Consider the following 23,128-nt stretch of genomic DNA (forward strand, 5'->3'; position numbering starts at 1 on the left):
TTGAAAATGTGTGTAGACTATCTCTGTAGACATTTTTGTGTTGTTTTTGCATGTAACTTGGGGCTTTTCTTCATAAAACTAACTTCTGAATAAAATATCAAGCAGTACTTGTAAATCATGTTTCTAATAAAAACTTTATTGGTAATTAGTTTGTATAAATATGAGTGATTTGTAAGTCTAGATTTGTATGACCAAAAAGGAGGGTTTTTTGGTTTTTATTTCTGTTGAATTTCTCTTCATTAAAAACAGAAGAGATTATGTGCTCCTTTCCTTAAGACAGTTTCAGGGGATTGTAATTTTTTTTGTTTTGTCCAGCAAATTATTTTTGAAGTAATTGATGCTATGTATTGTCATCATCCACAATGCATAGCCTTTCCCATCTGCCTTGAAATTTCCTAGGTAGAGGGCATAGGGCATGTATTGGAGATAGATGTCATTTTTCAGTCCTGTATCATGTGCCCTAATCCTTTTGAATTTATTAGACTTAGTAGTCTTCAAGTGGGAAGAGGCTAAGGATTGATTCTTGACCTTAACCTCGACAATTGGCAGATTGTTACAATTTGTTAAGAGGGATAGCATACACAATTTTAGACTCTTGAGAGGCAATCATATAGCTTGTTGACCTAGACTTTTAGCGTGCATAAGGTTCAGTTCTGTTTCTAAATAGCCTATGTCTGTGTAGCCCAGGATAGTTTCCCAATTGAAAATTCAGGTGGTGTAAATGCTGTGTATGTTTCAATGTTAGGTATGAGTTCAAAGAAGAATTAACTGAGTATCTGGTGAACTTTAGCAGGTGACTTTTTTTTTCTTGAGACTAGGGCTGGGCTTAAGTAATGATAGGGAAACATTTTCTTTGAGTAGAAAAGTCACTGAGAAGTAGATGCATCAAGCTAAGGCTTCTTAAAACTTGACTCTTAGAAATTGGCTCAGATAGCTTTCTATCTGGTCATGTGCCAAATTGCCCAGCCCTAATCCTGTTGAAACAAAACCAGAATTGTACAAATCAATATAGCATAACTGAATTTTAGTTGATAAATGTCAGCTGATAATTTGTCTTTTGAAATGTCTAATATTAGTAAGCTTACCTTTTTTTTTTCCCTCACTGTGCAACTTTTCCAGGTTTGGACCTTATGAGTCTTACGACTCCGGGTCTTCTCTGGGTGGGCGAGATCTGTACAGATCTGGCTATGATTTTAATGAACCCGAACAAAGCCGCTTCGGAGGTAGTTATGGTGGTCGATTTGAGAGCTCCTACCGGAATAGCCTTGACTCTTTCGGAGGTAGAAACCAGGGCGGGTCTAGCTGGGAAGCACCTTACTCCCGTTCAAAATTGAGGCCTGGGTTTATGGAGGACAGAGGAAGAGAGAATTACTCTTCCTACAGCAGTTCTTCTTCACCCCATATGCAGCCTGCACCTGTAGGCTCTCGGGGCAGAGGAACGCCTGCTTATCCTGAAAGTACGTTTGGAAGCAGAAACTATGATGCTTTTGGAGGACCATCAACAGGCAGAGGCCGAGGCCGAGGAGTAAGTACAACAGAATCTTTTCAGATTCTTTTTGCTAGTCACTTTGTAAACCCTTTCCAGACCCTAGTTTTAACGTGGCTCCCACACTGCTTTCATCCCACTGTACTTTGACCAAGCACAAGCTGAGTTGTAAACAAGTTCTTCTTAAGTTGACCAAGTGTGTTTGAAAATGAATGTGGCGGTAGGGGAGGAGTGGTTCATAAAGCTTACCAAATAAATCCTTTTATTGGAAAGGTGAGGATGATACAGGTTTGGGCTAAAAGGGGTTGAAAGGAGTTGCATTTTCCTTGTAAACACGAGCGTTTTTGCTGGTGTGATATTCTTGGATTACTGTAAAGGGTAACTCTGAAACCTTTTAAGGTTTTGAGTTAGGTTAAAGGTGCAATGTATGACCCAAAAAAGTTTTGCTGATAATCTCTGGCAAGCATGATTCTCAACACAGTCCACATCAAACAATAAAGACTAAAAGTTGGAAGCATTTCCTTTTTGCTTAATCATATTTCTTCTGCATTGGGGCGGGGTGGGGGTGGGGTGCTTGGAGAAGATGTGTAAAATGGGTTGTATGATACAGTTGTTGAGTTTTAATTCTTTAACGCAGTTTCTTACTACATGTGTCATTGGTCGATTTCCCTCATATAACTAGTTTTACCACTGAGGATTAGTTTCTTATGTACAGGTAGTTTAATATTGTGATTGCTTTAATGTGATCTTTTTATAATAAATAATATGTTTTGTGTAATAACACTTAAATGAGTACTTTTTACTAGGTTTCTTAATTGTCTAATTTTAAAATATGTAATTTAGAAGTTTATTATTTATCCATGTATTTATAAGTAACTTGATTGGCAAGAAATTTTTTTATAGTAAGTGTGTAGATTTGGGAGTCATGACGTAGCTTGGTCTTATAAGAATATTGTATCTGTCATTGTTTTAATTAAATAAATGGATTTTTTAAAAAGTCATGCTTTTTTTTGTAAAGGAAAACAATTTTGAGCAAATACAAAAAAGGGACATGTTTTTTGATTAGTAGCCAGTGGTACTTCAATGTAACTTGGTGTCCTTATGTAGAAATTTGCATTTATAGCAGTTAACTATTATATAAAATGCATTGCACCTTTAATGAATAATTATTGAAAGTTTCTTTTTATGGTGAATCTGTAAGTCATCTTAGAAACTTTGTTTAGCTGTTAATTAGGTTAGATATAGTTCATGTGCATAACATGCAATTGTAAACAGTCTAGCTCTGTTTCATGTACCATTCCATTTTGTAAATAAGAGAAATTGAAAATAGTTGGAATTTTAGATGTTAGATTTGAAAAATGAAAGTCAATAGCTTTATGAAACTTGTGTTGAAAATTACAGACATGGAAAATATTTTCTGGACAGTTTGGTTTCCTATTTTATTTTAAATAGATTTTTTTGGTAGGATTTCATTAAAAAAAACACATCAGTTTTGTTTTCATGGCAGTAAAACAGATATTTCTGCTCTTTGGATTCACCAGTCTAGTCTGAATGGGCTTTTCTTTCTTCCCTTCTTTTGGTGAATTAAATAAACCAATAAGATTTTCCTTTTTTCCTCCATAGCACTTGTACAGTTCCCATTGGTTTCTTCTCTTCAGATTACTCCTGTGTCTTTTATTTGAAGGGTATAGTTGTTTAAATAAAACTCTGTGAGGTATTTGGCCTCTGGGGGTTTGGTAGTGGCTAGAGAAGAGGAAGGAAAAGGAAGAACAAGGTAGTTGCACTTCTGTTCATCTACAGGCTTTTTTTTTTTACATGATACTACAGTTAAGAATCTCTTTTCCAGGTGAGGAATGCTCACAGTGTAGATGAGATGTGATTATTACTCTTTACTCATTGCTGGATTTGGAGGATGATAAGTGATCCTACTTTAAATCAGTGTGTTGCTGGGCAGATCTCTTGATCTTTTTGGACCTCAGTCTTCCCATCTCTAAAAAGGGAGATGGGGATGGGGAATAAGGTGGGGGTGGACTAGATAGTATCTGAGTTCCCTTTCAGCTCTGGATCTTTATCCTATGAAAATTCTAATGGATTTTAGCACCTCTTTTTCTTTCATAAAGTTACAAACACAACCACCTTTTCTGCTCAGTTAAAGGCAGAGTTTTAGCAAACAAAGATTCTCTGTAAGTTATTTTCTTGAGATACTTCATTTGGGAACTCTGAAGAGGAGTTGTCAGAGAGAGTTGTACAAGTTTTCGCCTTTTGATAGGCATGTTCACGATCTGGAGTAATCATTGTGTATAGGTAGGAAATACCCATATTTGTTCAACTGGTGGTGAAAATATATGCAGATGCATTGAATGTCAGAATATACATTCTGGGGAATTTTCAGGAGCAAACAAAAGAATAGGAAATGTGTAGCTTGTTTGTGAACTGATGCTTTTGTATTTGGTAATTTCCTAATAATTATCGATTTCACAAATTGACAGCATATGGGCGATTTTGGAGGCAAGCGTAGGCCTGGAATTGTTGAAGACTATCATAACAAACCCAGTAATGTAGCAGTGGCTGCAAGAGGAATCAAGAGAAAACTGGGGCAGCCGCCTAATAAGCCTGGAGGGACATTTCTCAAGAAACTCAAGCTGACAAAAGTGATTGAGAAGATAAACCAGAAGAAATCACCTAGTAAGTAGTAAAGGGAAGTTATCCCTTAGGCCTTTTCATTTTTACAAGAAGATTGGGTTGTTGGGTTTTTTTTTAATGGTTTCTGGCTTGTATTGCGCAAAAGTTTTATGTAGAAAATTACAGTACTGATTGTATGGAAAATTAGCTTTTAAAATTGACAAGTACTAAGATTTCTAAAAGGTTTTCGGTTTTTCTGTTACAAAATTATAACAGTTATTGAATTGGTCTCAGTGAGTTTCTTCCAAACTGAAATCAAGTCATTAGTTATTGTTCTTTGGGTTATAGTTCTGACAACACCTAATTGTAACTTTAAGAAAATTTAAACTTTATTTTTACAGTCTGCATTTTCTCTTTTTCTATTTCTCCCCCATAACGAGAAAACAAGAAAAGCAGAATCTTTTACATATAATATCAAGTAGAACACAATCCCATATGGGCTGCTGTGTTAAAAAAAAAAAAAAACAAAAAAAGCACCTCATACATTTATGTCTGTCGTATTATATGTGTATGTAAAAATTATGTATGTACATTATATATTTATGTGTGTATATACATATGTATGCATGTATGTATAACATTTGCTTCAGTCTACCCTCTGCTCCCGTCAGCTGTCCCTCAGGAGAAAACCAGCATGTTTCATCATGAGTCTTCTTGATTTGTGGTTAGTCATTGCATTAATCAGAGTTCCTAAGTCTTTCAGAGTTCTTTGTCTTTATAATATAAGTGTCTGAGGCCAGATTGGAACTTGAGTTTTTCTGATCCAAGACCCAGCTTTCTATGCATGAGCCACAAGATGCCTCTTGGCATAAATAATTTTTCTAGTTCTGCTGACATCACTTTGTATCAGTCCATAAAAATCTTCCCAGGTTTCTCTAAAACTATCCTTTTCATCATTCTTTCACCAAAATAGATTCTACCCTTTTCATATATCATAACTTGTTTAGCCATTCCCCAGTTGGTGGGCACCTTCTCAAGTCCCAGTTCTCTGCCACCATAAAAAGAGCTGCTTTAACATTTTTGTACATATTTTTTTTCTTTTCCTCTTTCTTTGATCTGTTTGGGGTAAAGATCTAGCAGCAGTGTCATTGGTCAAAGGGTTTGCACAATTTTATATAGCTCTTTAGTTCCAAATTGCTTTCTAGAATGGCTGGACCAACTTCTCTGTCATTTGTCATTTTCCTTTTCTGTCAACTTTGCTAATCTGATGGGAGCGAGGCAGTTGTAATTTGTATTTCTCTAATTATTAGTGATTCAACTAATTATAATTTCCCCTAGCTTACATCTCTTCATCTTTGAAGAATAACAAAAGAGAGTTTTTGAAAGGCTTTGACAGAATTTTTAAGGAAGCTATTAGCCCACAGCATTCTTCATTCTACTAGTCAGAAAAGGAAAAGAGATTACGGTGGAGTCATATGTTGCTTGTGCCAAAGTATGTGCTAAAGTAGTTTTTAAGGCAGAAATCCCACTGTCAGAATTATCCTGGAAAATCCTTTCAGTCACCCATGTAAAGTACAGTACAATATCTTTTAAATAGTTGTAGCTCAAAAGATTTTCTTTCTTAAATGCTTGAACTCTTTAAAGGAAAGGAATCTTTATTAGAGGGCAGATGGATCTGGAATGACTGATTATGCAAATGACCATAAATTTAATTTATTACTTCCCAGGATTAGAATTTTTACCCTAATAGCACAGAGAAATGCCCACATTTTGAGAAGTAGTTAGCAGCTGATACTGGCTGAGGGAATAGAAGACTCACATGGCTGGTGGAATCACCTGAGCTATTTAAATTGTCGTCTGTCTGCCTCTCAGAAAATTTTTTGTTTTGATATAATCATATGACGGTTGAATTCCCCTAAGTTCATTGGAACATGTGATGCAACTCTGTTGTAGTACAACTTCACCTATTTTTGATGGATTCGATTCATGCTTGTTCTTTGGGATTGCTTCTTCCTCATCTAGAGGTTCACTCTTCGTCCTTTTAGTAATACATCCTGGCTTTTTAGCAGAAATTGAAGTCCAGCTCACCAGCCTATTTGCAGAATCCACTCTGTTCTCCTCTTTGAAAATTTGCCCTATTCCCACGTTGGACACTTCTCCCATTCTGTACAGTTCTTTAGTAATCACCAACAATGATTCTGCAGTTAAGTCTGCCGCATTTTGGCATCTGAGTACGTAGTTCATTGATCAGCTTGCCTGCTTGAACTTAAGATTGGCTACATGTTCTCTTCCCCTTTCTCTGTTGGATACCAGCTCCCTGCTAGCCATTTTGTTCTTTGCACTAAAGGTTGTTCTTCTGGGCAGAGAAAATAGAAGCCAAGTAAGTTGAGTAGCTCTTCCCTCCCTACTTCTTCATCCTGTATCCCCTGTTGAGCCATTTTTTTACCTTCTTTAATCTTCCACTCTGATTCAGTAGTTAAAACACCAACAATAAATGCCAGTGTTTTTGGTTGTCCTTTAATTTCTTTCTGTTCTCCTCACTCCACGATCTTCATCAGCTCCAGGACATTCTGAAGCTTTAGTGTTCCTTACATTATTCTCTTAAGATGCTGCCACATTTTTGTCTTTACCTGCTGTTTTCTGGCCTCATTTCCTTCTGTCTAGCCCATTAAAAAATCTGACTTTGTTGAAGTGGTTCCCTGAGCATTCATACTTGTCTCTTTAGCAACTTCATCTTTTTCTGTTGGGAATGATTTCCTTCTCACAGTGACATTCATGAGAGCTTCTGTTCTTTTTAGAGGCGTCTTGTGGCTCATGCATAGAGAGCTGGGTCTTGGGTCAGAAAAACTCGAGTTCAAATCTGGCCTCAGACACTTACTAGATGTGTCACTCTGGATAAGTCACTTCACGAGTTCCCTTAACTGAAAAGTGGTGATAGTAATAGTATCTGTCTCACAAGGTTGTTGTGAAGAGCTTTGTAAAAGCACTTAGCACAGTGCCTAGCATGTAGTATGCACTCTATACATTCTTATTCCTTTTCCTTCCCTTCTCTTGTGGGCTGACATCCCCTCTGGAATTTTAAATTATGGGATCCTACTTGTTTTATTTCTGAACTCTTTGAAGTATGTCCTTTCCAGATTTGGCATGCATGTCAGATTCTGCTATTTTTGTAATTTTTGAAATGAAAGGGTAACTTCTTCAATAAAGTTCCCGTTATTTCTGCTTCAATAAGTAGCTCCCACTTGTTGTTGAGCACCAGAATTTTGGTCACTGGTTCTTTCACTTTTTGAAGAAAGAAATTTTCATTAAGGCAAGCCAGGGAATTACTGGCTATTCTACTTTTGACTGAATTTCTCTTCTGTGCATTTAAAAAAAAATGTTTCAATGGGTGTATGTGTGTGTATTGCAAACCCTCCCTCACAGTTCTACCCTCAGTTTAAAAAAAAAAAAAGGAAAAAAATTCTTGTAATAGCAAAGAATAGTCAAAGTGAATCTGCTGAATAAGTATATTCAAAAATACATATCTCTTTCTGTACTTTGAGTCCATCACCTCTGTCAACAGGTGGGTAATAGGTTTCATCATAAATTCCTCTGGAGACATGGTCATCAAGTTGATCAGAATTCTTAAATCTTTCAAAGTTGTTCTTCTTTAGGATGTTTGTCCTTGTAAACATTATTCTCCTGGTTCTGTTCCTTTCACTCTGCATCACTATCCAGGATTCATCCTACTAAGAATTCTCTGCAATCAATCTGTCTTTTCTTATCATGCAATAACATTCTATTATTTTCATGTACCATAGATAGTTTAGCAAGAATTTTCCAAATGATAAGCACTCCCTTAGATTTGAGTTCTTTTCTCCCCTCTCCCCCTTGTCACTTCTTCCTTTAGAATCAGGAAGTCAATTTTACTTATAATGTTTCCTTCCTCGTATTATCTTCTTGCTTAATATCCCCCTCCGCCATTCCTCTTTGTGTTTCCCTATTGAGTTTGATAATATTTCTCCAACAAATTGTGTATATGTGTGTTTCTGTGTATATTTTACCGTCCTTTGTCCTTTTCAGAGATGCATACAGATCATTTGATGTTCACTTTCCCCATGCCATACTTCATGTTTGTATATTCTCCTTTTTAGGTACCCTTATTATAAGAAATAGCAAGTTCTAACTCTCATCTTCCTCCTTTCTATACTTGTTAGTCCTTTAACTCTCCCTTCTCCTAAAACTCTTATTACAGGAGCAGTCCCTGCCCTGGTTCTCTGTTTTTTTCTTATGTAACTACTTCAGTACCCTCTGAGAATATTTAGGTTCTGAAGGGACACTTGTTTCTTCCACTGCCCTCTGCCCCCCTTCCCCATTAGATCTACAGCCCCTTCCAGTTTCTCAAGTAAATTTACCTTTCTAGGTTTCTCTTTACTCTAATGCTTTTGCATTTTAAAGCTCCTACTCAGCTCTAGTCTTTTGTCAGAAATGCTTCAAAGTCATTTTCCCCCATAGGATTATACTCACCTTTGCAGGGAAAGTTATACTTGATTGTAAGCCTTTATCTTTTGCTTTTAGAATATTGTATTACAAGATCTCTTCTTATTTGAAGTTGAAGGTATGAGATCTTGGGTGATCCTGACTATGATTTCTTGGTATTCAAACTATTGCTGGTGCTGCTTTTTTTGGAAAAAAACAAAAAAAAAAAAAACAGAAAAAAACCTTAACCCCAAATGCTCCCCACCAAAAGAACATTTCCATACATAACACAGAGCACTTTTTAGCCAGTACAAGAAGGTTAGTTTGAAGCATCATCACTGCTAGCCTAAAAAAATTGTTTTCTGAACCTGTTGGCTAGAAGAGAAGGAAGAGATTTTATTAAATGTTCTTTTAGTTTTAACTGTTGTTATTCATATAATTTACTAGCAAAAATGGCTCCTAAAAGTGAAGAAGAGAAGCGACGAGTTGAAATACGAAGAGAGAAACAAAGGCGCAGAAGAGAGAAGATCAGTGAGAAGTATGGTGATGAGTACAGGTCTGTGCTTAATGGAATGAAATAATCAGAGTTTGTTTAAATAAACATTAAGTGCCTAATACGTGGGGGATGTCATGGTAGGTGTTAGGAATATATAAAGTGAAGGCAGTGGACATTTCTGAGAAACTAATATTTCTATTATCTAGTATTTTTGGACATAATTATGAAGTAGAAAAGGCCCTCAGAGGCCATTCAGGCCAATCCATACCTAAGAAAAGAATCTCCTTTACAACATACCTGGGAAGTGGTTATAGATGAATGAATTAAGAAGCATTTGTTAAGTGTATAATGTGTGCTAGGATGCTTGCTAGACCTTGGGAGAGATAGTCCCTTGCCTGAAGGCGCTAAGACCACACAAGTAGGGGAGCAGTGGCACTGGAATAGGTAGTCCCAGCAATGCTGGTGGAGTCCTAGGACTGCTGAGTGTCACATCCTTTCCATCAGCAGTGAGAGGCATTGTGGTGCATCTGGAGAAGATGCTCGGGCTTGGTGTCCAAGAATGAGAGTTTATATCTTGGCTTGGTTGCTGCCTGCATCATTCCGGGGCAAGCCCTTCATCCTCTCTGAGCCTCATGTTCCTCATCTGTAGACCTTGTGAGCTCTACATCTGTGATCCTCTCATTTTGGTGGCTGTTCCCCAAGCAAGAGGTAGAAAGTGGGAAAGGGGCAGGTGCGTGGCCTAGAGGACGCATGGAAAGATGTCCCAAAATGTTGAGGTTAGACAAATAAGGCATGGTCTGGGACCATTAAGAGACAGTTGACTTGTGAGTTTGTGCTCATTCACCCAAGTCACCTCCAGGATGGAGTCCCAAGGCTGAGTGGGTTAGGTCACCTGGGGAGGGAGGCAGCGTTTCGGGTCCAGAGAGAGGAGGTTGTGTTCAGGCAAGTGGGAGAGAAGAGTGGTGGCAGCGAGGTGAATGGCAAGATGTCATTCAGCCATTACTGAAAGTTTCCAGGGAAGGGGAATTCTTTAGCCCCTGAGGCAACTCCTTCCACTTCTGGACAGATTTTATTACCTTCTAGTAAATTGTCATCTGGCCCCTTTATGCTTGGTTCCGTTAGAACCGTGATCCTAAGTTCTAGGATTATTTCAGAGGCTCTGAATAAATATCTGGGTCTAGACTGAGGTGGACTCAGTGAGCCAGCAGTCATTCTGGAGCACCCTGTTTTAAGAAGGTTTCTAGTGTTCAGAGACATCCCAAGAAATGACTTATTTCTGAAACATGAGTGATGCCGCTTTGGTCCAGATTCCCTAGAACTTGCTTTGATTCATTTAGAAGCTTAAGCATGAAATCGAAATTAGGGTGAAGAATTTGTTCTTGATAACCCAGTTAGAGAACTGAGGGTTCTGTAGTATAACCTTGAAGTGGACATCTCTGGTCTTTGGCTTAACTCAGCAGCTCCGTACAGGGTTAGTTATGAGACTTTTCAGTCATGCATAGGTTGAGGGATACAGGCCAGAAATACTGAGTTGTTCAGTTACAATGGAGAAACCATAGGTGATGAACATTTCTTGACCTGGCTAACTGCTGTAAAAGTAGTATTGTTTCACCCTGCCTTCAAGTGGGATTTGAGAAAATTAGTAATGTATCAATTTAATTGGTACAGTTTTCAGTATCATCATTTCCTTAAAATATTGCCTGTTTGATTTTTTTCCCTTGTAGGATGGCATTCACATGTTCATTTTGCAAATTTCGAACATTTGAAGAAAAAGAAATTGAAGTTCATCTGGAAAGTTCTTCTCACCAGGAAACCTTAGATCATATTCAGAAACAAACCAAATTTGATAAAATAGTTATGGAATTTTTGCATGTAAGTAGCTGTTTTCATAGTTATGATCACCTTATTGTTTTATTAGAGTTAAGATAGTGAAAGTAATGTCAAATGAATAATCAGGATGCTGAATTCCAAAGAGGTAGACATGTGATCAGTAACTACTGGTTATTAGGCAGTCGGGCTGGGGTAAAGCATTCTCTTTGAGGATCAGAGATGGGGTTCAAATTAAAAGCTAACTAAATAAACGAGATGCTGGAGAGTAGGCAGGAAGCTGTGACTGGTCATTCATTAATGAAACCTTTATTAAATATCTACTGTATATCTGTCACTGTGCTGTTTAATGGGGATACAAATAGAAAAAGTATTCCCTATCTTTAAGAAGCTGCCAAAGTGTGTGGGGTCATCACATCCAAAGGTTAAGCTTGAAGATAGGAAAAGGAATTTGGTCCTTTGCTGGGAAAGTTAGATTTGAATAAGGGGACCAATAGATGCTGGCCAAATAGTATGTTTCTCCTAGCTTCTCTTTTCCGGCACACTAGCTAGGCCCCTCTGCCCCCTATGTTGACGTTTACTGATCCTAAATACTGTCCATTGACCTTAGGCTAGGGTAAGCAATCTGAGATTGCTTCCAGAGAGCTTGAGCCTCTATCATGACAGTATACTATAGTACTGGTGGAAGGCCTCTTAACAACTCGAGGGTCTATATATGGTGTACGTTTGTTCCTTGTTATCAGTTTGGGCACGTGGCCTGACAATATGCCAGGTGCTGGAAGAAGCTCTGTTAATTCCATTAATTTTCTCTCTTCTGGAGTATATATCTTCTCGCACGTCTATGATTATCAGAAGGTATATGTGCTAGTTGGTGAGTGAATCTTTGCAATAAAGAATGATACAGTGTAGGAAGAATTTGCTTTAAATGAATAGATGAACTGAACTCTTCTTACAGAATTGCTTTGCTAGGCTGTATAGCACCTGGCAATCCTCTTATTTTGCTTCCTGCTCATTGGACTTTTGATGATAAGGAATGAAAAAATAAATCTTTAGTTGGGTGTCACAAGTACTGTAGTCCAGAAATGAGGAATAAATTGGGACCTTGACTGATGTGATACGAGAAGAAAGACTTTAGAATCTAAACATTTTCATCAGTATGAATTGGCACCCTTGGTGAGAGTAAGGGATCTAGCATTGAGAAGGAAGTGAGCCATCTTAACTGTCCAAATTGCTACACCTCTGGGATAGGGGCAGGTCTTCTTTACCTCTTCGATGAAGCTTCCAATAACTATTCCAGCCTACACTGGCTTCTCCATTTAAAAACAATAATAACAACAAAACAAAAACTCCTACTGGGTTTCTACCCATTCAATATAACTTTGTATTTAATGTTATTTAATTTTTACATGTTTTTCTCTTGTCTCTTTGGTAGTCTTACACATTTCTTGAGGGCTGGGACTATTTTTGACTCTGTTCAGTGTGGAATGACTGGTCTGGAATTCCACCTCCCCGTATGGATTTGCTGTACCACCATGGCATGGCAGGTCACTTAAGCTTTCTGAGCCTCAGCTTTAAAATGAGGATGGACCTATGGACCCATCTCAGAAGATTCGAGTGCTTTGTAAACCTTAAATTACTACATAAACGTTAGCTATTATTACATACTTAAACTACTGGATCTTTTTTCTTAAATCATGTTCTTCTTAGGAATGTATGGTGAATAAATTCAAGAAAACATCAATGCGTAAACAACAGACAACTAATGATTCAGAAGCTGTCAAAACAACTGAGAAAGATGTAATGGAAGGTAGGTATTTTTTGACCAATTGAGTTTTAAATTTTTTGTTACAAGTGTTTGATAAGGGGCAGCTAGGTGGCGCAGTGGATAGAGCGCCGGCCCTGAAGTCAGGAGAACCTGAGTTCAAATGTGGCCTCAGACCAAACTCTTGACACCTGGGCAAGTCACTTAACCCCAATTGCCTAAATAACAAAAACCAAGTGTTTGATAAGCTTGGGAGTTTGTTGTGCTCCTTTCTCTCTCTCCTGAATTAGTACAAATTCCTTTTCACCTAATTAGGAGCAATATTCCTAATGTGAAGTGAAACCATATTTGCTAAATACTTAAACAAAAAATCATTTTAAAGGCAAAGATCTTACTTTGTTGTATTTATTGGATTTTCATATCCTCAGTATGCAAATGATGGAATAATTTGTAAAACATCTTTAAAAATCTTTAAGCAAAATTTATTGAAACTTCCCAGTTAAGTTCAAATATTCAGATTCACAAATAGGAATAAAGAAGTAAGAAAAATGAAAAAAAATGGTGAATAATTGATTGTGTGTTGTTATATGCTACTTGATTAAAGCAAGCCCCACAGATGTCTATACGTGACTTTAACACCCTCGTCACCCTGTATTTCCTGATCTTTTTTGGCCTTTTCTGTGAACTTAACCTGGGTTTGTTGTTCTTATTGTGTATTTATAAGTGTAGAGTATCTATCATCATTCTTGTGGTTCCATGTTAGATTGCATCTTACCCTATAATTCTTACCATAATTCTTTGAATTCCTCTCTTATGGCCGCGTGACATAACCAGCATGGCTTGTTCTGCCCTTCCCCAGTGGCAGCATGTTTGGTTTGGGGCTTGTTGCTGGTACGGGTAGTGAGCGCTGCCACTGAACATGTTTCTATGGACGCTTCTTTTTTTCCCCCATCATGAGTTCATGGTGATATAGTCCCAGGCATGGGATCATCGATTTAGGGAATGTGTGTATTGTTATAACACTTATCGTATAATTTCAAATTGTTTACCTACAGGGGCCAACTACTTCGCAGCTCCACCGAGCCTTCTTGTTTTTACCACGGTTACCCTAGGTTGTCTTTGCCAATTTGATGGATGTCAAGTCAGATCACAAGAAGTTAATTTACATTTCTCTCATTCATAGAAGTTTTTGGACTTTTTGATGTGATTATTGGTAATTTGTGGGTTTCCAGAACTGCCTTTTCAATTCCCTGTGGTATAGTGGGACAGGAGAACTGGATTTGGAGTCCAATGACCTGGGTTCAAATCCTGGCTCTTCCACTTTGTGACCTTGGGTGAGTTAGTTCATTGCCCTGAGCTTTTGTTTCCTCATCTATAAAGTGAGGTATAATACATGATCCTATAAGGTACATGTTTATGGAAGAATGGCTGTTATTCCTACAAATTTATTAATCCCTAAGAAATTTTTTATTTTAGATTTTTATCAGAAATGTTTGATGCAAAAAATTTTCTGTTTTTTCTTTCCTTTTATTCTGAATGTGTTGCTTTTTGTGGCTCAAAGCCTTTTTTTTCCCCTTCAAGGATCAAGTGAATCTATTTTGTCTTTTATTTCCTTTAAGTATTGCCTTGTTTGGCACCTAGGTGGTGAATCTGATAAAGTACCACGCCTGGAGTCAGGAAGACCTGAGTTCAAATTAGGTGTCAGACACTTACTAGCCTTGTGAATCAGGGCACTGTAACTTAAACCTGTTTGCCTCAGTTCCTTCATATGTAAAATCAGCTGGAGAAGGAAATAGCAAACCACTCCAGTGTCTTTGCAAACAAAAATCCAAATGGGGTTCACGGAGAGTTGGACATAACTGGAGCAACTGAACAACAAGGAAGAGTGCCATATTTCCCCCTCCTCTATTTAAGAAATATACTTTATTAATGTAAATTTATCCCCTCTGTATAATTGTGTGTTGTTTATCTCTCCTTAGCAAATTACAAATATTTTAAAGTCATTAAAAAATCCTTTTTAAGTTTGATTTCTAAAGTTTCTTTTAGTGTTACAACAATAAATATTTTGGTAGTCTAAATTCTTCTAGTACATCATCTTTTAAAATGAGCTTGTGATTAAAAATAAATTTACCAGAATGTAGACCCTTTGAAACTGAAAGAAATTATTTTTTTTAGTTCATAGATTATACTCAGTTGCTCTAAATAATTACATTAGGGCAGCTAGGTGGTGAAGTGGATTGAGCTCCAGCCTTAGAGTCAGGAGGAGACCTGAGTTCAAATTTGGCCTCAGACACTTGACGCTTACTAGCGGTGTGACCCTGGGCAAGTCACTTAACCCTGATTGCCTCACCAAAAAGCAAAAAAACCCAAAAATTACATTAGATCAAAGGTTCTTAACCTTCTTTATGTCAGAGACCTCTCTGGCAGTCTGGTGAAACCCTTTTCTGAATAGTTTTTAAATGCATAAAATAAAATGCATAGGATTACAAAGGAAAATAATTATATTGAAATACATGTTAGAAAACATTAAAAAACAAAAAGAGCAATTCATGTACTCTCAGGTAAAGAACCATGCATTAGATGATTATCACTCTTTGCACTTGGCATTTAGGCATAAGGAGAGGATTTTAACAAATGCTAATTTGCTATTGGGTCTCCTAAGGGTAATGTTACTCGTGTCCAGGGGTAAGGATTTTTTCAGAGGAAAGGTTAAGAATACATGATGGCCAGAAATGAAATGGTTTATTCTGGAATGAAGTTATGTCCTAGTGTTTTATCGTTCCTGGATAGAGAGACGATACATGAGGCATTTGGAGGAAGTTACAGGTGAGGCATTGGAGCCCTAAGAGAATTCTCTTTTGTACTTTCCTTCAACTTGTCCTTTCTTCTCTTTCCTGAATCCTGCTGCAGAGAATCTCCTCATCTCCTTTCACTTCAGTAGTCAATCTTTATCTCTGTCTCTGTCTCTTTATCTCTTTTTCATTCTTTGAAATTCTTGAATCACTGAAGGGCTCACCATATTCCTTTTTCTTTTGGTAGGGAAGTTAGATTGTAAGAACATCAGTGATCCTGTGATCCATAATACTGGGTCAGACCTCCATGGTCTCTCCACATTGTCTCAGATTCCTTCGTAATGACACCATAGAGAATTGTGTGATACGGCGAGGTTGTCCTGTGTTACTATTGCCTTTAAATTCCTAATATAACCCTAAATGTGCCCAACTCGCTTTCTAGCTCATTGTTGCCTTGTTTTCTGAATTGATGTAAATCTTGGTTAATCCTATTTTGGTTTGTCTTTGGCCTCTACTCCCTTTTAGTTTAGCACTGTCCTTTCCCCACTTTATAACTTAGTAGTTGGCATAATTTGAAAACTTGCATATTTTTGCAAGTGTTAAGGTATGTGAGACTGGTATACTGGGATTTGGTGAATTTATGTTCACCCTGTCCATACCCTTCATGATTTTATATAGTTTGGTTTTATTTCTTTGTGGCCTCTTTCTTTCCAAATGTAAGCATTGTAGTTTTTTTCAGTTGATTCTCTTAATGTTGTGGGATAACTTTTTTCCTGCCCTGCAATGTAATGAGGGAATGAAATTACAAAGCCTGATTTGTGTGAGGTTTCTAGTATAGAGAAAATGTTTATGTAAGTCCTGCTCTTTTCTGATGTGTATGTTCTTTGATCACCATAGTGGTTTCTCCTGTTTATTGAAATAACAATCTTTTGCACGTGATTTTATCTGCTGCTCACAAGGCAACATGTTAATGTTGCACTATGAGTTGTTAATTCTCTTTAATAGTTGAATGTATTTTTTAGGGGTTACTGCAGATGACCACATGATGAAAGTAGAGACTGTACACTGCAGTGCTTGCAGTGTGTATGTACCTGCCTTACACAGTTCGGTTCAACAGCACTTAAAATCTCCTGACCATGCCAAGGGGAAGCAAGTATGTTTGAATCTAGTCTAGTAAACCATTGCCTTCTCTTATGTTTGTGCTGCTAAGGGCTGGTGATGCTTATTGGGTCACACTGCCTTTGAACTGGTTTCACGTTGATCCCTGTAAATATCTTCAGGTATTTGTATCTGAAAAAGGTTCCTCAGATTTGTAATTTTAAAAATTGTGATGAATGGTTTGAGACTTTTATTTTTGAGAAAAGGAAAAATAAGAATACAAGTAATGCTTTTAGAAATCATTAGATTTTCTATTTGACCGAATGGCCACATAGTACCCAATTCCTAAAAAATATCCCTTCACTGAGAGAGTAAAACTTACCTGTTTTTTAACTGAGTCTGATGACCTGTAGGTAAGAAAGACTTGTTAAAAGGAGGAAAGTCATTAGGGTTATTAGATAACTTGATCATTATATCATCTTTGAAAATTTGAGTTGTATTCTGGTTCAAGTAGTTTTGCTTCTCTGCTGGTCTATCATTTAGCCATATTGTATGTATTTCATACAAGGTCATCATTGAGGTCAGTAAAAGATGATTTTGAGGTTTTGGGAGTGAAAGTTAGAAAACTCTGTCCCGAGTATAAAGAAACTTAAAACATCTCTTTTTGCTTTCAAGTGGAACATACTTTGAGAATACATATATGTTTTCACACTGATTGCCAGGGATAAGATCTAAAACATCATTGAACCCATTTTTTTTTCCTGTGGTTTTCAGTTTTACCATCCCTGTTCTAGCCACCATTCCCTCTCCTTCCCTCATTGCCTTTATCTATCTTCCCTGTTCTGCTTTTTTGCCACTAGAATCTTCCCTTTAAACACCTTAATTCCTATACCCAAACTCAATTTTAGAATGACTATAGCTTTAGTGAGAACTGTTGCTCATTTTTAATAATAAGAAATAAATAAAGAAAAAGAGACAGAAAAGGAAAGGAAGAATAAAAGGGAAAGAAAGAAGGAAGGTAGGGAAAGGGGACTGAGGGCACAAAAATCCCCTTACAGCTGTTACCTCTCAAGAGAAGTCTCTCTAAGCTTTTGTTATTGGAACCTAATCAGTAATGACATAAAGGAGAGGCAAATTTATTTCTTGATAATTAACATAAATAGATTCCCAATCAGAAATAGAGTATATTTACAGAAGATAATAAATGATTAGTGGTTTTAATTTAATTGTATTAAGATACAGAACCTTTTTAAATCCAGAAATATTATAGATTAACAATTACCTATTATAGTTTCTATTAGATTTTGTCAGCAATTTTCTAATGTTATATAGAATAATAATGATTTGAACAGAAGTACATATGAATTTGAATACTTTCACGTGGATTAGCTTTTTATGTATTCGTGTTCTTTCTTCTTTTTGTAGGCCTATAGAGAACAAATAAAAAGAGAGAGTGTTTTAACTGCTACCAGCATCTTGAATAATCCAATTGTAAAAGCACGATACGAACTTTTTGTTAAGGTAAGAGTTTGAAAAGATTTTCTAAGTGTTGATATAATGCCATGATGATTAAAGTGCTACAGTGTTAACACATTCCCATATTTAGATTTAGTAAATGATAGGAATTATACTGAGTGTTTTGAGTACAGACAGATATACTGTTTTCCTGTTTCTGAACAGGTTTGTGGTACTTGGATGATGTAGCTTTGCATTACTTTACACTTTTCTCTAAAAACAGTGAATTATAAGTAATTGCTTCAGAAATTAAAAACCCTTTGTTACCTCTATGTCATGAGAAGACAGTAGGATAGAACTTTGTGGAGCGAGATCCCCTGATGTAATAGAGAGAGCCATCTGATGTAACAGAGAATTAAAAAGAGGAAAAAAAGTTCAATAAAACTCAACTAAGTTGAGAGCATTAAATGAGATAACATATACGGTGTTTTGCCAGCCTTAAGTTGCCGATAGATGTTTGTTGTTGTTTTTGTTGTTGATATCATTCAGTTCACCCAAATTATAAAATCCCTTCAGTGCCATTGCTAGACAAGTGGTCATACCCCCTGTCCATTGGAAGACCTCTAGTGACAGGGAGCTCACATTTTGTAGAGCTTTCCATTCCCATTTTATATAGCTGTAAGTTTTTACTTTTTATGTGTAATCTGGCTTTTAAAAATTTCAAACTGCTGGTTTTTGTTTTACCTTCCTGGGCTTAGCAAAATAAATATAATTCATCTTCCATGTAACTTTCAGATCCTACCTTGTTTTCTGTTCTCCAAGCTAAACATCCCAATTTCTTTAAGTCCTTTTGTGGCTTGCTTTCCCATTTCTTTTCATCTGTGGCCTACCTTTCTCTGGATCAGCTGAAGCTCTCAGTGTCGTTGCTAGAATGGATCCAGATCTGGGCTCAGTTCTCTAGGTGTGGTATGATCAGGACGTCTTTCTCTCTGAGAACTATGATTGTAGTGATGCAAACTTAGATACAGTTAACTTTTTTTGCCTGCCATGTGACACTGTTAGCTCCTACTGAGCTTTTAAAGTTGAATTGGGCTACAGAAGTGACTTGCCCATCTTGTAGTAGGAGAGTTGGATTTTGAATAGAGCTTCAGGATTTTATGTTTATTCCCATTAAATGTCAGACTTTGAAACCTTGTTTTATCGTCCAATGTGTTGGCTATCCTTCCCCCAAGTGAGGTGACTGGGGTTTTGAGGAAAGTGGGGAAAAATTTAGAAGAGTTGCTATGGGAAGTGTCATGTCAGTTCCCACTTACGATACTGACAGACTATAGTTAAGTAGGCAGACTCAACATACATAGCAGTTATTCCTTTTTGTCATTGCTTCAATTTTTATGTTTCCTGTGTTAGGTCTTTTAGATGAGAATTTTAGGTGAACAGAAATCAAAGACTAAATTGTCAGGTATAATTTTTATGTAAATTATCTAGGCAGTACTGTATTACAGTTGATATTTTAAACAAAATTATGTAAAGGCACAAATGCAGATATTTTCGGTGAATACCTTTAGTTCTTAATGTCAAAAAGCAATCATGGAATCTAATAGAAAAAAAAGACTGAACTTCCAAATTATTTTGAAGGATTTCTACAAGCCATTTAGTGAATGTGTTTCCATCTGCATCTTTTTCATTCAGTAGAGGTACATGAGAACAGAGTAGTGCCTACTGTGAAGTGGCTGGGCTTTGTGGGCCTTTTCTGTGGCTCCCAGCAGAAATCCCTTGTGCTTGTTGACGTTAATGACTTCTAGTTCACATCTACTCTTAAATGTTCTTGCAGTGGAACTGTTGGCTGGGCGGGTAGAACTGAAATTCTGCTGGTGAGGTAAAACCCTGCTTTTTATTCCAGGCAGTGTAGTAATTTGTAATCTAGGTTGCTTTCAGACTCTTAATTATCTAGAAAATGGTAATGATTTTTTGCAGAGTAAGATAGCTTTGAATTGGTACTATAATTTGGAATGCAAAGCCACCTCCTTAGACTACTCAATGAAGTAAATGAAATAGGCTTAGGTTACTAAGTCTACTTTTGGTCAGGTCACTTTTGAGTAGATAATATGGCATGTTCCATTTTGTAAATATTCTGTTGTTTTTGATAGTCTGTATTTTTACTCCATTACGACCAATAATTGAGACGTCCAGATTTTATGTCTGTCATAAATTTTTAGTAATGTTGCAAAGTTATGAAATTGGAAACATTCAAATGAAGTTTAAGCAGACTCTTGTAAAAATATGTTACCTTTAATTAGGAGTTTGCGTTCAGTTAGCCCTTAAAACATTTGCTGTGTTTTTTCACCAAAAATTAATTGCATACAGTTTAAAAATTATTTCAAATGAGTGTCTCTAGAATTTCATTAGGAAGAATGTATAGGCTGTAGGGAAATGGGAAATAAGGTGATATTTTCATTAGTTTTGCATATCTCCTTGGTTGCTATATATAGGTAGAAGTTGCGATAAAAGGTACAAACATGCCTTCTTCATACTGTAGTCATAACAACATATTGCATGTATCTAGAATTTTGCTGTGTTCAGAGTGCTTTCTACAACTTTATTCACATAAAGTATATAACATCTATACACAAATTGTTACTTTGGTTTCAGGGTAAGAATCCCTTTGATCCTGCAGATCAAAGTCAAGAGCAACAGGGAGAAGAATCTGATGAGGAGGAAGGAAAGATTGATGATCCTGTGGAGGAGGAGGAAGAAGTGGAAGAAGTAGAAGAAGTAGTAGAAGAAGTAGAAGAGGAGGAAGAAGAGGAAGAAGTAGAGGAAGGAACAGAAGAACAAGCTGACTTCAGTATTGAACAGCCTGAAGAAAATTAACTACATGAGGAATAGATGTAGCGATTTTTTTCCTTTCCTAAATTGGTTAAGTGGAAGACTTTTTAAATGGTATAAAATATGAGTTGTTTAACACTCTGTGCATGCGTTCTGTGATCTTAGAATTTGGTTATATAAATTCAAAATGTTTGGAACTTGTTTTACAAAAATGATGGTAAGACTATTTTAGTAAAGCTTTTATAGCAACAAAACTTAGATCTCATAAATTGTATAATTTTTTTTTTACTTTATTGGATGTTGAAGCTGAGGTGTATAGTATTAATATGTCTGTTCTAATCATTTTAACGGAAATGCTGCTCAGGGGAGTAAATATTCAGAATGTATAAAAAAACTTCTTGAATAATTACCCTTTGGAGAGATGAATGGGCCAGAATTTTTTACTTCAAGTATGGCTATTCTTAGACTGCATTGCTCAGTGTATGCTAGTTTGTGTTAGGGTATACACTTTATAGCTTTTTTGTGACTGTTTATCAATTTATAGCAGCAAATGTTTTCTAGACAGTTTTTTCCTGAAGTAACAATTTTAGATCAAATGTACTTTATCAATGAAGTATTTTTAAAATCAGGATTGTGTAGCTTCAGTATTCAGATATTGAAAAAACAGTGGAGAGAACTTCACTTCTCTCAGTAATAAAACTTTGAACAAGTATGGATTTTTCCAAATTTAATTTTAATCCATATATAAAATTGTTTTTGAATATCTTACTGATGTTTAAGAGATTTTTTAGTTTTTTTTTTACATTTTTTTTCTGTGCCAAACTTTGGTTTCCTTTTGGTTATGTGTTTGAATATGGAATTGTATCATAGGTGTTGTAAGTTGCTTTGTCATGCCTCTTACTGGCTGACACGTTCAGAATCAAACTGTCATGTTTTTGTGAATATTGTCTCTTTGAAATAAATAATCACTTGAGTTTCAAAAAGATGTTCTTATGATCACTTTCTTAAAAATAGCTGTGGTGAAGGGGGCAGGGGGTGAGGTGGATCTCCCTAAGTTCTTTCTTTTAAACATTTTTTTCTTCATTTTATTGAGGAGGAAGTAAATTGGAACATGAATGTTATTTATAACTGTTCATCATTGTTAATATTGAAAAGAGTACCATTGATTCGTCTCTAAATGTATGTTTTCTTCAGTAATCAATGTAGCTTTTAATTTAGGGATAAGAGTTCTCATTTTTTACCAGAGACATGAAATATTTTAGATTTTGGGGCACTAAGTAGATGACAGTAATGAAAGCATGTGGCATAGGGGATAGAATTAAGGTCTTGGATCCTGGAAAACCTTGATGAAAATCCTAGCTCTGACCCTTGTCCCCTCTTTAACCAGGGACAGGTTATTTAGTCTCTGTAGCCTTTAGGTAACTCTGAGACTCTAAGGTGGAGATGGCTTTGTGAACTATGTAGGTAGAAGAATTTCCCACATGAAAGAAATAACAGGTCTTTGAAGTATTGCCATAATGACATTTGTAGAATTTGACAGGCCATTAACTCCTTTAGCTCCTTCAGTTTGATCAGTTGCGACCAGGAGATGAAAGTTTCTTCAGTCCTGAAGGGCCATGAGCTGCCCTTGCCATGGCATCCTGTGCATTTCTGTTGGATGCAGACCGTGCTTGGTTACCCTTTCAGAATCGGCTGAGCCCTGCTACACAGCTGAGATGTTGGTTCAGTCAGGAGAAATGTTTAGTCCATTTGTTGGAATTTGGAATTCATCTTAATGCTTATCTTTGTATTAGTTTGTATTGTATTGTGTTGTACTAAAGCCTTTTGCAGCCTTTTCAAATTGATGGGATAGAATTAAAATTTTGTGTGGGATAGAATAAGGATATATTATTAAGAGCATATTGACTGTTCAGTAGTAAACCAATAATTCTCATTTCTCTTTGTTTCTCCTGGATATTAATTAGACAAGTGCCCATATGTAAATGACTTTTAGGTTGCAGAGCTACCTAGAAACATTACAAGCAGGGGTGCTTAGTATGTGTTTATGGATAAATGTATAAAGAGAAGAACCTTTGAAGTAGTACATCTGGAAAAAGATATGCATTTAACATTCTTATAAAGAAAATGGGTCATTTGCAAGTATCAAATGTGTTCATGTTTTCCAGTACTTTCCAGTTTTTTGTCTGTATTTAGGAGGCTTCATTTGGTAGATTACAGATGGACTGTTCAGTTATTCTCAGGCCTATTTTATTGCCCTTAATATTCTTGAATTAGTGTCATTTCTGTGTGAAGATTTTTCTGATGCT

General features: G+C 36.5%; 1 protein-coding gene across 4 annotated transcripts in view; it reads left to right on the plus strand.

The window, feature by feature from the left end:
- The window catches only part of LOC110209984 (DBIRD complex subunit ZNF326-like), a 55,425-nt gene extending 33,620 nt beyond the window's left edge, over positions 1–21,805 (plus strand). For 2 of the 4 annotated variants that reach the window (XM_078156562.1, XM_020988788.2), the window contains exons 4-11: positions 1,120–1,525; positions 3,976–4,171; positions 9,014–9,122; positions 10,787–10,934; positions 12,597–12,696; positions 16,466–16,596; positions 17,967–18,062; positions 20,646–21,805. In XM_078156562.1, coding sequence (XP_078012688.1) covers positions 1,120–1,525; positions 3,976–4,171; positions 9,014–9,122; positions 10,787–10,934; positions 12,597–12,696; positions 16,466–16,596; positions 17,967–18,062; positions 20,646–20,867 — 1,408 coding nt within the window. In that variant the 3' untranslated portion in view covers positions 20,868–21,805. The remainder of the gene's footprint in view (positions 1–1,119; positions 1,526–3,975; positions 4,172–9,013; positions 9,123–10,786; positions 10,935–12,596; positions 12,697–16,465; positions 16,597–17,966; positions 18,063–20,645) is intronic. The other 2 variants (XM_078156563.1, XM_020988790.2) reach the window with 1 other exon arrangement.
- The last annotated feature ends 1,323 nt before the right edge of the window (positions 21,806–23,128 follow it).

This window comes from Phascolarctos cinereus, unplaced genomic scaffold (genome assembly GCF_003287225.1).
Source record: "Phascolarctos cinereus isolate Bilbo 61053 unplaced genomic scaffold, phaCin_HiC Scaffold_5;HRSCAF=322, whole genome shotgun sequence".
In the NCBI taxonomy this organism is placed as follows: Eukaryota; Metazoa; Chordata; class Mammalia; order Diprotodontia; family Phascolarctidae; genus Phascolarctos; species Phascolarctos cinereus.